The sequence below is a fragment of the Rhododendron vialii genome, chromosome 7a, assembly GCF_030253575.1.
Source record: "Rhododendron vialii isolate Sample 1 chromosome 7a, ASM3025357v1".
In the NCBI taxonomy this organism is placed as follows: Eukaryota; Viridiplantae; Streptophyta; class Magnoliopsida; order Ericales; family Ericaceae; genus Rhododendron; species Rhododendron vialii.
Genome location: NC_080563.1, coordinates 20352685 through 20369089, shown reverse-complemented (window position 1 = coordinate 20369089; position 16405 = coordinate 20352685). Strand labels below are relative to the sequence as shown.

The 16405-nt window shown below is 38.4% G+C and overlaps 1 protein-coding gene across 1 annotated transcript; it reads left to right on the top strand.

The window, feature by feature from the left end:
- Positions 1-9266: 9266 nt before the first annotated feature.
- LOC131333212 (mitochondrial import inner membrane translocase subunit TIM17-2) lies at positions 9267-15088 on the top strand. The gene is made up of 2 exons (XM_058367623.1): positions 9267-9403; positions 13982-15088. Exon 2 carries the CDS (start codon positions 14126-14128, stop codon positions 14822-14824), a length of 699 nt encoding a protein of 232 aa, XP_058223606.1. The 5' UTR covers positions 9267-9403; positions 13982-14125; the 3' UTR covers positions 14825-15088.
- Positions 15089-16405: the final 1317 nt, after the last annotated feature.

The following is a 16405-nucleotide window of genomic DNA, read 5'->3' as shown; positions in this document are numbered from 1 at the left end:
AAAAGAATGCACTTGGATGCATGCACACAACTCCATGCTATTGCTCCGGCACACCTGAAAATGAAGGGTTGAGCTACACTAGCCCAGTAGAAAAATCTACACAATTACTATATGCAAATGGGATGACAAGTAGAATGAATAATGGAAGTAGGTACGGTATCTCAAATGTGAAATAAAACATGTCTGGTGGTGATTGCATCATCTATTATGGGGTTTAAATACAATGACCATGCTCTAAGATTGTAGTCTAATCACGAAAATTTGATATCTATACGACTTATTCATTAATACCCTGACTCTTTATCCTGTTCCGCAAAACCTATCCAATATCTCGCCTTCACCACAGACATAATAACACACGCTTAAAAGAAAACAAGAATATCTCTATAACATCGTACTCGAACAATCAAACATTCATCTCATAGATTCATTCCGCGAACCCATCATTCATTTGTATATCGTTATTGCAACCAACATCACATGTCGTGAGCGAATGCTCTTACCGGCTACTCTTTGAGTCCCGTTACTCGTCGTAAGTACCCTTCTCACTGGTGGAGCTAACTTAAGTCACGCATCATAGATCACCGCACCTTCTCGTAATACACTTTACAACTTAGCTATTTATCTCAATCACGAATAGTGGATTCATAAACAAGATTCAATCACATAGAAGTAGTAAAATAACCTTATTTCAATCAACTCAATGTCATCACACTATCAGTATCTTATACTATCATACACGCATCACACATCTCTTACCAAGGTAAATTCACTCTCAACGATTCGTAGATTTCTACCTTTTAACTCATTACATCTTACAAGCTACGTAAGCGATATATTACGCATCAACATAGAAAAATGTCTCTTATGTCCATCTCTTGTCACGACCCGCTATCCCTAAACCCCTTAAAAGGGAATCACGGCCTATGACCGGCCAACAAGGCCTTCTTACATAACCAAATGGGCTCAAGAAAAAGTGCTCTAAATAAAAATATATGTGAACATTTGCGGAAGCGATTAAGAAAACCTCAGTTAAATTTATGGGGTCTATTAATAAAAATAACCATAAACAAGTTTAAGCAAAATGAGCACAATCCAGTTGGTTCAGAGTGTCCATACATAAAAAATCTACATGAAACCATAAATACATTGACATGAACATCCATTACTTTTCTCTAACATGTATACCTTGATTACATACATCACTTTGCAAAAATACACACATCTTTGTCCGTAAGATATAAGTACAAAACATAAGTCTTCTTTCTACTTGCATTCTATATGCAAAATGACTCCATTAAGCCCAAACTTGCACAAAATATTGCACTTCAAAACATTCAAAGCTATCATACCTCATCACCTGAAAATGGTAACTAAATCGTCAACTGAAAGCTCAGTAAGTAAAAATCGCATACTCTAATTTGGGTTTTGAAAAGATCAATACGCATACAGCACATCGGTTGCGAACATTTAAAAGAAATCAATAGACATTTCACATGAAATATGAAGTACTTGAATACACATACATCACCAATGCTACCATGCATACCACATACATACATGACATATTTCGGAATCTCGGCTGATTATTAGTACCCATTGATAAGGGCACAAACTTGGATATTATTAGACCTTCCTGGACATTATAGAACCCTCTAGGAAGGCACATACCTGGATATTATAGAACCCTCCAGGGAGGCACATAATGCTGGCTATTATGGAACCCATGAGTGAGCACATATGGTAAAGCAAAGGGCATGACATACATACTTCATAAAACAAAACTTGTAACACACATAGATTTCGAACATCTTAGGAAACACATTAAGAAACATTTTCATTATAACATAGAGCTCAAACACTTAGACATATCACTTCATAACATAGAAAACCAAGTCACACTTCATAGAAAAGAAAGTTCATAAAATTGCACTTCAAGTAAACGTTAACTTGTGTTCCCTATATCATTCTCTTTTTCACCAAATCCTATATATTGTATGAACACACATCATTTACACAATAAAAACCTCATAAAGTGATGCACATGCATGATCCCTAAAAAAATTGACAAATTAATCATGACTCGCTCCAACAATTATTGAGAATAAACCACAATGAACTAGGTCTAGAGAATTTCAACACATAAAGAGGTCTTATATGCACATGGTATCAAAATTACTCAAGAATTTACGTGGTCAAGAACTATGCTTACAAATTCAAGGAACAAAGATCAAAAGTGCAGAATTCAGCATTAATTCGAAACAGAACACAGTTTAGTAAACGAATTGTTTAAAATTATTCTCTTTGAATTTTACTCCAATTTTTGGACACAATTTACTAGACACATATGGGTACCTCACATAAAAGTTACAGAAAATAACAAGATGAGAAACTAGGTCAAACACACCAAAAATCGAAAGCCAAAACAGAGATTCTACAGCAGAAGTAAAATAGAGTGCAATCTAGTGTGAGATTTTTCTAGATTTCGTTTTAAGGAATTTTAACCCCAAATTTGTACACAACATAGAAGACTTGTACAGGAACATCCCATAAAAATTTTGCAAAATTGAGAGGTGATTTACTATGTCTAAAAATTTGTGGCTTAGGGTACAAAATCCAAAAAAATCTCTTGACAGATTTTTCCCAAACTCCCTTTCATCAAAACTAGGGTTTAACCCTCTTCTTTACCAACTAAACTTAGAGATACATCATATAAATAATATTATTACATAATCTCAAGCAAAGTTCCTTATTCTCTAAGATGCATATGCAATCTTACATGAATATATGCACATACTTAAAGATTCATGTCAATACAAAAAAACTCACCACTTCTAGGTTTAAATCATGGATTGAGAGCTTCAAATACTTTGATGAGAGATATTGAGGGTTAATCTTGCTCTAGATACTTGATTTCTCCTTAGATTTTTTTTTTGCCATAACGATAACAGATGATATTATTAAAAGTCCAAACAAAACATTAGACGGAAGACTTGTCTCTAGAAAGAGGACCAAGCAATATATATATATATATATATATATATATAGAGAGAGAGAGAGAGAGAGAGAGAGAGAGAGAGAGAGAGAGAGAGAGAGAGAGAGAGAGAGAGAGAGAGAAGTACCGTGTATGAGAGGAGGAGAGGGGCTGATTTTTATCTCACTTTAAGGGTAAAATAATCCTATGAGGTATGGTATCCAATACTCTATGTGTCACAATATATAACTTTGTGTAATTACAATTATTCCTCACATAAAATTTCTAGTCACATAGATGCATATAACACATAAATAATATACATGACATAATGTGAACATAATTTGCGTATCACATGGCACATAGAGGACACTTAAGCTCTTAATACGACATAATTTAACATCTAATATTAACTTATCCTTAATAAAGCATGATTAACATAATTAAACACCTTGGGTATTAAATCTCTAGCATTGTCAAACTTAAAGGAATGTCCTATGTATACAAACATGTCTACCTGAAAGACCTAGAAGTGTACCAAATCATATGTGAGGTTCAAACACAAAGTAATCCCTAAAGTCGACACGAAACCTTACAATGAATCGGTCTTATTTTGGCTATAACATCTTATTGGTTTAGAACAGGGCTACGAGACTACCATCGTTAGAAAGTAGACTTTTTGTACATCAGTTTCGATATATAATTTGCCCCAAATGGTGTTCGAATGGAAAAGTTATGTCCGTTCGAAATTATTAGAAAATCTATCTTATAGCCCTGGGTATCAATACCATGCCAAAATGGTATCGATACCAATTGACTAACATGAATACAGATGCAAGGGTATCGATACCATACAAAAATGGTATCGATACCAGATGGTTTCGAGCAGCGATTTTCAAATTTTTGACAGAGCTCACTAAGGCCTGAACGAAGCGATCAAACACGGATTGAAGTACCAAATCAACACCTAAACATATAATAGAAGTGAGAAATCCCTATCTCAAATATCAAAGACTGCAATCAAAGAATTTCAACCGAGCCCTAGCTCTAAAAGCTTGAATCAACCCAAATACACTACTTCAAGCTTAACCCACCGAGATACGAGCTCAAGATCACGAATGGAAGTTAGATTAGAGTTGATCTTTGTGGGTTTCGAGTTATTGGGTGAGATTTTTTGGGATGCAGTGAGAGGTTGAGAGAGAGCCGAGATAGAGAGAGACGTGAGAGTAGAGAGAGAGGGGTTGGGTCTTTTTATCCCCTACACTCACACACACCCCTATTTATACCCCCCCCCCCCACCGCACACACACACAATTACACTAACACCCCTAACTTCCAAAGCCTTGCACATTAACCCCAAACACACATTTACATCACATTTCACATAATTTGCAACTCAAGCTTTTATTAAACATCAATATTATTAAAATTTAATACTAGTTTCTATAAGATCCATTTGTTAACTCAAAATGATTATTTGGTAAGAGTTTGATGAAAAGTCAAAAAGTCAATCTGGGCCCACATCGAGAAACATAGGAGGGGAGAAAATGTTAAAAGGGTCGTCCGCAAGATGAATTTAAGTAAAGAATTCACTCGTTAACTTTAAAAGTAAATTTGAAGGAAAAGTCAGGAAAAAGTTGGAAAGTTCGAAAGGTCGACCAAGCCCGTAGCAAGCTTACCTACGTATCCCCGAGATAAGGGGTAATTAGGTCGGACGTAGTTTGGATTGTTTGAAATTGTATAAAGGTATTTACGAAAAGATCGGAAACAGTTGAAACAAGGGTTCAACCGAGTAGGGGACACTCGTTGGAGTTCTTACTTGAAATCAATTTCTAATATGGGTTTCAACCGAGTAGGGGACACTTGTTGGAGTTCATATACTTGAAATAAATTTCTAATATGAAGAACCGCAAAAATGATTACATCGACTACTGTTAGAGCCTTTATAGGCGTATAATTCCCACTCGTGGCAACGTTATTTTTTGAGATTATCTCAAGTTCATCGGAAAAATGATGGTACGGTTCTCGTTTGATTTCTAGCAATACATGCGACCGGATGAAAAAAAAAATTCTATCGACCTAAAATTTTACCGAGAGCTTCGTAATCATGGGGATGGAATTATGTACAGTCTGGTTGAATAAATTCAATTCTTGAAGTACGAGAACAAAAATATTGTTCTTTTCAGGTTACATGGGTTGCCTAAAAATAACAAATGAGCTCTGTTCGCATGAAATTTGACGTGAGGCCTCATGACATCATATTGAGCACTATGCATGATGTTTGGTGAGGTTTGGGATAGATTTGGTTCATGCAGGGATTTTTGAGTTCAAATCGTCCAATTTACTGGGTGCCAACAAAAGTCTGATGACGATCCAATGGTGAAACATCATCCGATTTTTGACAAGGCTTGAACAAATTACTTAGGGACGTTGAAATGAGCATATGTGTTGGTGGCGCCGATACAAGATTTGGTCTTCCAAGGGCCATGCTGGTCGTTTGGTCAAGGTTAGGATTACCAAGACCTGTTTTCTGACCGTCAAGCAAAATGAGGACTGCGTTTATTCTATAGTGTCATGCCTTATGACCAAGCTATGCACATGTAGATGTTTTAGGATGCTTTATCAAATTGAATGACTGTACTGCTTATTGCGAGAGCAATTTGGTGCATACATCACCTGTTTATCTGTGCCAAGAAACATGAGCTCCTCTTTGGTGTGGCTTACGTAAGTAGGTCAAGGGTTGACGGTCTTGTCTGCAGGAGTCATGATATAATGGGTGGGGCAAAATCCGGTGTCAACACTAATCACTATATATAAACCTAACTCAACACCCAAGAGTCACTCGTGAGTCAATATTTGAATCATTACTGCTTAAAGGAACCCGAGCTGCGACCATTTTTGATTGGGTTTGAAATTTTTTGTCATATGTTACATATGTTTATTTTATCACAGTGTAGTCATTGAGAAGGAAAGATATAGGGAACACAGTGAAGGGAGAGGCATGAAGAGTTTGGTGGTGGATTTCAAGTGGAGGGATATATAAATCATCAAGAAAGGTTGGTTGGAAATGGGGGTGCCTCCGAATCGACCCAACACGCATGTTGTCCTTAAGGGACAACACGCACCCCGAGTTCGTTGGTTGCACTTGATTATATATATTCAAGTACATGGATAGTGTTATGATATATTATTTTATAATCTATTTATGATAAATAAATTGTGATTATAACATAATGCAGTAGTGTAGTAGTTTGGACTTTACAGTGCCTTTGAATGGTAAAAAGCAGATGGAATAAGAAAGGGTTCTAGGGTGTGATGGGAAAGGAGATGGAACCAATCAAAAAATATTATTTTTTGTACATTTCTCACTATTTTCTTAGCAAATCATTCAAGCCAAAACGAGTGATTAGATGAGAAACTATAATCTTTTCATTTCTTACCAAATCATACGACTCAAAGCGGCTCTTAGAATTTACAACAAGCTCAAATAGTTGGATACATATTGCGTACACAGGGACATGCTTAATTAGGGACACATAGAGTCATGGGTCCCCACTCAATTGTTCGAATTATATTTGTTACCCATATGTAATAATATCATATAGGCAGGCTCTAATGCCACGAAGGTTCTTTCTAATGCCACCACATGTAATTTGACTTTAGGATATTACCTTCGTTTCTCATCTGCTTTTTTGTTCTCTCTTCGAGTCTTTTGTTCGTCGGTGGATACTGCTGGACAAAACCCCCTTGACCACTTTCCTTACCCCTCTAGTTCTCATCCTCTTTTAGTTTCAGCCACCCATCAATTCCTAAAACATGACCCACCTCCAAGCCACCATCACTTGCTGCCTTGCAAATGGTTATCCCTTTACATCCGTCTCTCTCTCTCTCTCTCTCTCTCTCTCTCTCTAATAAAACTTATACAGCTACCCCATCTCCCATTTTCCCATCTCCAAACGTATAGAAATACTCGAGCAATAATATAGGAGTATGTTTGTTTTCTGTCCCAAGAAGAAGAGGAGGATAGATGGAACATCACGGCATCCAATTTTTGATTATGTTTTGTTCCAATTATCAAATCATCTCGCCATCCAAAAAAATTATAATCAAATAATCTCTTTTTCATGTGTACCTATACAGATGCAAAGAGGGAGAAAAAAATAGAGTTTTGTTATTTTTTTCTTGATTCAGTTATCACTGACAAGGATGCAAAGAATGCTGAAGATAATGTGGTCTTCTATGAACTATAGTTGAGACCAAATTAATTTACGGATGGTTGAAGAGGCAGATGAAAATAAGGGTGAGAATCCTTGTCTTGCTTATGGCCTTCGGTTAACTGAGAGAGAGAGAGAGAGAGAGAGAGAGAGAGAGAGAGAGAGAGAGAGAGAGAGAGAGAGAGAGAGAGAGTAGACCTGGAAATGGAATCGGAGAAAAGTGGGTCGGGGGTGTACAATAGAAAGTGGCAAGGAAAAGAGAAATAACAGGCCTGGAGGATAAAAGTGCCATACAAGTATAATTGTCGTGACACTATACAAAACCATCGTGGCATTAGCGGCTGCCTATCACATATTCTAAAATTATAATAGTAGAAGGTTCTTTATATTCTTCGAGGCACTCTCAATGCATTTCTTCTTCTACTATATTGGTTTCATTTTTCAATCTTTATAATTAATTGAATCTTCTTCGTCTTAAAAAAAAATCTATTTTATTTGGATGCCTAGTAGATTTTTTCTTGTAATGACAAACCAGACCCCAAAAGTACTCTTTTTCTATTTGAAAGTAACATGTAAATATTATTGTAATGAACTACACCACCAGATTTTGTAAGTGCTGTAAGTTCATCTAAAATAAGGGTAGTAAACTCCATTCATCGGTAGAAAAATATGAATGAAACTCATATGTTTGTATTATTGAGAAAAAATTTCACCCGTTGTTTTATTTATTTATTTAGAATATGCAACTTATATTAATAAATCACGTACAAATTAGGCAGCTCATAAGCCTAAAAATAACAGATACAACAAAGACCCCAAAAGGTCAAAACAAAAACAAGAAAACAAAAGAAAATGTTAAATAATAATAATCTAGCACCATAGGCGCGGGACCCACCACTCGTGAGTGTGGGTCTGGGCTAGTAGCCTAGTTGGTAACTCTTGGCTCTCCCTTGTGGGAGGACTAGGGTTTGAGTCTCGTTGTGGGCGATTTGTGAGTTCAGGGCTATTGATAGCCTCTTCCCCCACTAAGAGCAAAATACCCGCTAACCCACGGTCCGACCCGACCTGAAGGGTCTCGGGCGGCTTCGATTAAACACTTCGGTCGGGTATGGGTTGGCTTTGCGCAAAAAAACTGTGTTCAGTTTGGAGTTCAGGTTTTTGTTTTTCCAACCCGTCGGGTCTGACCTGACCGAAGGTTATGCATATACATGTAATACTTGCCCTAGCCGGTAGGTATAAAATGGACATTTCCTAATTTCCCTTCCTATTCGTTCTAGTTCCAGACGACAACCAGCCAAACCCCACTTCTAGTTCTAGGCTGAGCCTCCACCTCCATCGTCGCAGCGTCGCCTTCAGGCCCTCCACCATGAGCTTCCATCGTCTCTCTCTCTCGCTTTCTCTTTCTCTTTCTCGTTCGGCGTCCAACGTCCGACTTCGGAAATGGTAAACCCACGAACGGCTTGCTCTCTCTCTCTCAATTTTTTCCTGGGTTTTGCAATTTTTGCGGTTGTGTTTGGCCGAGATGGCGAGATTTGAGTTTTGATTTGTTCTGACTTCTAACTTTCTGAGTTATGAGATTCATTTGGCCCAACTTGGCGGCCCCGACCGACCCGAACCTATCAAAATATTCGGTTACTCAGACGGTTTTCATGATACCTCAATTCGGTTGTGGGTCCTGAAATGTTCTATCCGACGTAGTCAGGTCGGGGGCGGGTTCGGTGCAAACCCAACCTCTGCTCACCCCTAATTATTATGAGCCCTTCTACAACCACATCCAAACACACATCCAAATACACACCCATATACACAAATGTATGGGCTCCACACATACTAGAGTGTGCAGTGTGTGTAGAGCCCACACACATATGTGTGGGTGTGTATTTGAGTGTGTAAAGTGGGTATGATTATAGAATTATTGAATTATTATTGTCACGGCTGATGTATACAATATTGGAAAAGAAAGAAAGGAAAGTTATGCGTTTGTCTTGGCAGGAAAAGTTAAATAGGGGTAGGAGATAGAGGGGCCAGGGCTGGCGTACTTGTTAAATTGAAGTTAGGGATTGAAAACTGATGGAAGTATAAATATTAGGGTTTTCTTTGTAATTGTCCCACCCTATATATTTGTTTCAGCGTTCAGTGACATTCGATTTAGAATCAAAACCAGCCAGCCCTAAGTGTTGAATCGAACAAAGCTCGCCGGCAACGATAGGCACATGTACGTCTCTCTCTCTCTCTCTCTCTCTGCGTGTGTGACAGTGTGTATTCATATCTTGTGCGATACTCGTAAAAGATGGAATATAGGCACCTGAAACTAGGCCACGTTGATTTATTGCTTAGCGTAATACTTGTTGTGTCGATGTTCCTTCGTTTATTCTTTGGGTTTGTAGTTATTTTTTTTCGGATATCAAATGGTGAATGAAGTGAAGTTTTAGATTTACATTTTCAGCTTATTTCAGTTATTTTGTGGGTGATGAAAGGGATAATTTCAGCGCGTCATTAAGCTAGTAAAATTTGGGTAAACTTGGAGTTGCTGATACGTTTGGAGGTAGAAATGATGTGATTAAGCAAGAAAATGAGATGGAAATGGAAATGGATTTACGAAGAGATGGAATTGGGTGAGCTTTCGCCCCTTTTGATTTCTGTTAAAACTGCTTACCCTCTTCCTTGCTCTCTCTCTCTCTCTCTCCCTTTATACAACAACTGAAAATTAAAAATACAAAAATGAAAAACAGAATGGCCACGCCAGCTACTCTCTCACCTCACCCAGCTCACTAACTCTTCTAATAACCCTAGAGCTTAAATCACCTACACACCACTCCACCGCTTCAGCTGTGCACCTCAATTACACGTTATCCATACTTGGTACCGTATCAGTTGCATATGAATGAGTTGTTTTACTGGTAATTTTGATATTTGATGATTACTTGTTGTATGTCAATTGACTGGTTTCATAGTCCTGCTGTGGAGATTATGCATCTGGTACCGGCTATGTGTTCAATGAACACTGGTTGTGATCGTGAGTTAATCGAAGAAACGAAAAGACAAGAGGGTCAGAAAGGTTATGTTGTCCGAAAATGTTGGGCAGTTGAAGGCATATGTGTGATTTTAGAAGAATTAGTGCTAATGTGATGGAGTGAAAGAAGGTGGAGTTGGCATGAATTGGGGATGAGTGGAACTTTATGAGGAGCTTTAGATGGTGTTTTTCAAAACTTTATAGATTTGTAAAAGCTGATTTTGGAAATTAGAATTCCAAATATCAATATTGATGCTTCTCAGAATCAGCTTTAATAGCTATTTCTGGTTGTAGCTGTGTCAAGAACACTAGCACCTTTCGGGATGCCAGAGTTCAGAATCAAGACTCCCTAAGCTATCACAACGACACCCTTAATCACCTAAATAGTTGACTGATTTCTACTCATACTGGGGACGGGCATGGGGATGGTGGAAAGTAATGTGGTGGCTTACAATTTTAGGCTTTAGCAAAGATATAGACCTAGATTGTAACCAATGGTGTAAATCTGTCCACCCAGATGACAAAAGAATTTCAAGATGAAGATTTGTTTATGAGTTACGAACAGATACATTTTACACAACTTGGTGTTTCTTTCGACTCTCGACTCCTAGTCAATTTCATACGAACTGAAGACTTCCAAATTTGGGGGAACCTAGGTTTTTCACAATTTTTTTTGTAATTCTCTTATAAATAGTTCAACCAGAAGAAGATCCGTTACCATTTTGGGGTTCTTACTTCGTTTGTGTCAGAATTAGGAGAAGAGCTTTTATAATCTATGATTCCAGCTATTGCCGATATTAGACTATGCAAGATATTTGCGACCTAGCAAGTCCTAAGCCATGTTATTTGCATTCATATTCCATTTTCTCCGTTTTCCATCATGGTTTCCTTTTCTTCCTTCTGCACTGAACATTATTTGCTTTATATATGTATGCTCTGTCAGCGTGTATTGCATTTTTGTATGCAGTTCAAGTAGACATGTTTTGACCCCATTTAGTTGTGATATAGTTTTAATTTTACTGTTTACAATGCGGTTTTTTGATTGCATTGCTCAGTGATTGATTATTGTCCTTGCTATGTTTTGACTTGTGAGATAGGAGTATCAACCTGCCAAATTGTTGTATAGAGCAGTTTAGGGTTGAGTCTGATTTCAAGAGATGATGTGTTCTCGAAAATTTTAATTAGGTTGTAGCTTCAAAGTTCACACTGGCCATTGCATCTCCCTAGTAAAGGATGTACTCCATTTTATACAGAGTTCTCTAAGTGAGCCTGACGACAATACGCATTTCAGAGAATCTGATAATATTGATCTGGTGCTTTGAAGCACCATCATTTTTAAAGGTCGCCGTATTCACGTGTCAGCCACAGGGACACGCCACAATACGTATAGGACAAGCCAGCCTCTCTTGTTCGGAAGAATCAAAACACATCGAAATGGTACCAGGCTACCAGCCGTACTTAATAATAGAAGGATTTGGCGGAAATATGTAAAATTGTCCCTCCTAAAAAGATTACTCCAGAATAAATGGGCAATAGTTAGGAGAGGTGCGCCAGCTGCGAGCAGAAGCAAGGTTATTAGATACCTCAGGAAAGCCCGGCCAGAACCACACGGGCAAGTTTCCCTGCATGTGGCTCGTCTGTGATAACTTCGGATTTGCCTTAACTAGCGGACCGATCACTAAGTGGGGATGCTTCCTCCAGCATGAGCCAACCTTTTCGGGGTGCCACCCTCTTTCTGAGTTATTTCAGTTTCTTCATTCTTTTGTGCGAACAAAAAAAAAGGGCCATTTCAGCAGAAGGAGAAGGACATGCAACGGTAATTTTTAAAACTTTTGGCAGGGGACACGGAGGGGTAATTTTTTGGGGGTAAACTTGCTATTACCCAAATGTTTGGGTTATAATGTAATTAAGCCTTACGTAACCATTCCTAATAAAATGATAAAAAGCTATCAATCATTCCCTCTCTCTGGAAGCCGTATATCGACGACTCAACTGTTTCATTCTCGCTGGCATGTTTCTCTCCCCCCCTCCCCAACACCCCCCCCCCCCCCCCCCCCCCCCCCCCACTTCTCTCTGTCTATATATGTATATAAATATGATGCCGTATATGTTTATCTATGTAGCCATATATATATATATATGTCGTACATTAAATATGTGTGAATATCTTACATGTGTGTGTGTGTTATTGTATATCAGTGTATATATTTTTCAATTGGAGAAAAAATACAGTAAATATCGCTGTATGTATTTTGCTGCATACTTATATGATTATTATGTGTATATATATCAATATGAAATTTTAATTGAACCTATTGGTAAGGTTTAAGGTTTAAAAACTTCCTCCTTATGCAATAATGGCTGAAGGTTGGGGTAATACAGTAAACTTCCTCTTTTGATGAAAAAAACTGTGTCGTTCCTTTTGTCACTTTGGGTTTGTTAACGAGTCACGACACAATTTCCTAAAAAAGCAAAAGGGTCATGTGGAATTTGTTTTTTGTTTATGCTGTAACTCTAGCTATGATTGGAAATCAGTAAATTGCCCTCTTTGGCTGTATTGAGTTGAAGCCTTGGAGGCCTAGGTAGGTACTTATGATCAGTTTTGGTGGTGTAGTTACATGATTTGGTATGGTTAAATGACAATATGGTGGGGCAAATTTTTGGTAAGTGCCCATGGACATTCTCTAGACATAAAAGATGTGTAACGGAAAAATAAAGGCAGCCTCTATTCTAAGGGAACTAAAACAAGTTGGTATGACTTATTATTATTTATTTAAGATTTTTTTGTGTACTTGAAAGGGTAATTTGATGGAGTTAAATTGGATTCGTCGAGTAAGATTTGCTAATTGACGTCAATTGAGGCGATATAAGGTTCGCCCATGCTTGAACCCGTGCCTTCAGGCATGGGCATTTGCCGCTGTATCGGTATCCCCATTTTTTCAGAATTCCCGCGTCCGTATCCTTGTTTGTGTTGTGTCCGTGCTACATAGGCCTGGTGCTTGGTGGAATTGGTAACTATCATATGCTTATAATTGAAGTGCTTCATCTCTGTATGCTTTTCATAGATGTTTTTATATGCCAACTGCTGAGATGGGCTCCTAAAGTTTTGAGTTTCCTATGAGCATGACCATTACCACCTATTGTATGTGTTCAATTTTGTGCTAATATATTGCATGTCTATGGGGTTTTGAACCTTGGTTTGGTGAATTGAAGTTTGCCTTAGGTGTAATGGGATCTAGTAGTATCCAAAGAGGAAAATCAGAACACCTATTGATATTTGAGGAAGTTTTCATACACACTATAGTTATCTGCATATTTGACATTCATCTCCGGTCATTGTTAGACAGCCAAGATGACCTTCATATTTCTATACTTCGAAGAAGGAAAACGTGTTTGTGTCATTTGTTTAGGTGTGCCATGCTTTTTCTTTGAGCAACAACTACTCCTGTTTCTTTTGGTGAAACTTTGTTCAGTAAGCTTGTAATGTGCGAAGAGAAAGTCTGTTGTCTAGGCAAGTTCTACCTATGAGTTATATGACATGTGATCATAACTGGCATCTCCTTATCAGTAGTTGAGGGGAGCTGCCCAGTATAACCCCATATTAAATAACATTCGTTTGTGTTATAGAATTCTGCACAGTTGACAACCTTTGGCACCGTTGTGGTTCTTTTCTTTCATACCTATGACATTATAAACTGACAAGAAGTAATTCAAAATACCATCAATGTTCAATTAATTTTTTTGAGTCTTTTCTTAGCTCTGCCTCTTATTTCATTGCAGGGAATGTAGCTGAGTTCCTAACAGTTCTATCCAGTTGCGTGAAAAGTGCACGCAGATACATTAGCTGCAGTAGCCGTCAATTTCTTCTCCTTGTCTGCCAAAATTCCTCCCAGTTCCTTAATCCTCTCACTTTTCTTTTGATTCATGGGATCCACCCCCGAGACCTCGCGTGAACCTTGCCCAGACCGTATACTTGATGATGTTGGCGGCGCATTTGGTATGGGTGCTGTTGGAGGTGCAGCCTTCCACTTTCTCAAAGGCATCTACAATTCCCCAAAAGGCGAGCGGTTTATTGGAGGCACCCAAGCGGTGCGCATGAATGCGCCTCGCGTAGGCGGCAGTTTTGCCGTCTGGGGCGGTCTTTTCTCCACGTTTGACTGCACCATGGTCTATCTCCGCCAGAAGGAGGATCCTTGGAACTCAATCATCGCTGGTGCCGCCACCGGAGGTTTCCTTCAGATGCGTCAGGGTTTGGGTGCCGCCTCAAGATCGGCTGCTTTTGGTGGGGTGTTGCTTGCTTTGATTGAAGGAGCTGGGATCATGTTGAATAAAGTAATGAGCGCACAACAGAATGTCCCAATGATGGAGGAGCCACTCCCTAATATGCCAGGTGCGCCTGGAATACCAATGGGACAATTGCCTGGTCAAGCTCCAGTTTCCATTGGGGGTTTGGGAGATGGATCTTCGTCATCTTCGTCCGCACCACCTTCTTCCTCTTCATCATGGTTTGGTGGGCTTTTTGGTGGTGGGAAGAAGCAGGAAACAGATACGAGCAGTGGAAGCAAGACACAGGTCTTGGAGAGCTTTGATACTCCAAGCCCTCCGACATTCGAGTTCAAGTGAGATTGGCAGCAAATGTTGTGCTCTGTTGAGCCAAAAACGAAAACACTATTTTACTAGTAGTGTAAGGCTTCTATGTTAGTTTGTGCTTTGAAATGTGTTTGAACTTGGATGATGAAGAACCTTTTACAGTTATCTATTTCAGGCTACTGTTATAATTTCCCTGTAGGATGAAATCTGAGCCATTTTGCATTTATTTTTGTATCCTCGTGACATTTCTGGGTCACCTGAATTTCCCAAGTATCAAAATCCAGCATCTTTGGGCTTTGTGCTTTGCAGTTATGATTCTACACTTGTCCTCTTTGTTGATGGTAGTGTATTTCATGTGAACGGATTGTCAATAAATTTTTTTTTTTTTGAGGACAGATTGTCAATATTTGGGAGTTTACAGATTCTTGCCAAGTGTTCTCTGTTTGAGTAATCATTTTTGTTAGAAACAAACATAGGTCGGCACTTGGCACTAGTTTTTCCTTCTTTGTAGCCTAGGGCATGAACTCTTGTGGAATTTTCCGACCTAGGGCGGTTCGGAAGATGAGTGGACTTATCTTGTGATGAGTTGACCCTGTGATTAGTTTCAAGGCCTGTGATTAGAGGTTCAGAAGAAGGTTTACCTTCAAACCTAGATACCAGGATTGGAGGGTCTTTTGATCGAACCCAAAGGGAGACAGAGATAAGTTCATGACTGGCTTCCTCTCGCCTTTTTTTCTTTTTTCCTTCCTTCTTTTCAAAATTGCCACCCCTAGATTTAGTGCTAATTTCCTTGATAAAATAGTTCATTAAATCTCTCTCTCTCACTCTGGTGAAAATTTCGGGCACGAACCATTAACACGACTTGAACCCAACATGAAGTTAGAGGGTTTGGGTTGACTACTTTTTGACACGAATACGAATATGACATGACTTGACAACACGGAAATTAGATGAGACGAGTATGGGTTGAACTCGAGTAACTCAAAACTGCCACTGATAACGTCTATTGTCCATGTCTACTCGTTAACCCGAATGACATGATTCAAACAAGACACGACATTCTATCTATTGTTTTAGTACTAGTCTTCCACTTTACCATCTATATTGAAACTAATGTCATAGTTGTTGATTATTTTTTTTAAGGTAAAAGTTGTAAAACAAGGACTGTAAAATCGATTATGAGACTTACGTCTACTTGTGAAGGCATTTTTTAATGTCAGAATTTGATTACTCTTGGTTAATTTGTTTTGTTGATTTTAAAATTTATATGTCTATGACAGCATGGAGAATGTATACATTTTTGTTAGTGGATTAAACATTTTAACATTTTTTATGCGTGATTTTATGCATATCTTCTTTTAAAGAATTTTAGGAAAAAGGGCCCGAACACTTCACGAATTTAAGCAAGTCAAGTTAGTGTTTTAAGTTAATAGGTGTTTTGACACAAAGTCGAACTTACACAAAACCCCGAAAATGCCACGACTCAAACACAATATCCACAGTGGCGGCTCTAGGAATTTTTAACGGGGTATTCGAGAATTACCTTAACTCTACTAACTCTATTAACCAATAGTATATCCACAAATTTTCATTTAGGCATCGTTCCGCTAAGGA

Bases quoted from the DNA above. Each gene is read 5' to 3' on its own strand.
- LOC131333212 (XM_058367623.1), top strand. From the start codon at position 14,126: ATGGGATCCACCCCCGAGACCTCGCGTGAACCTTGCCCAGACCGTATA.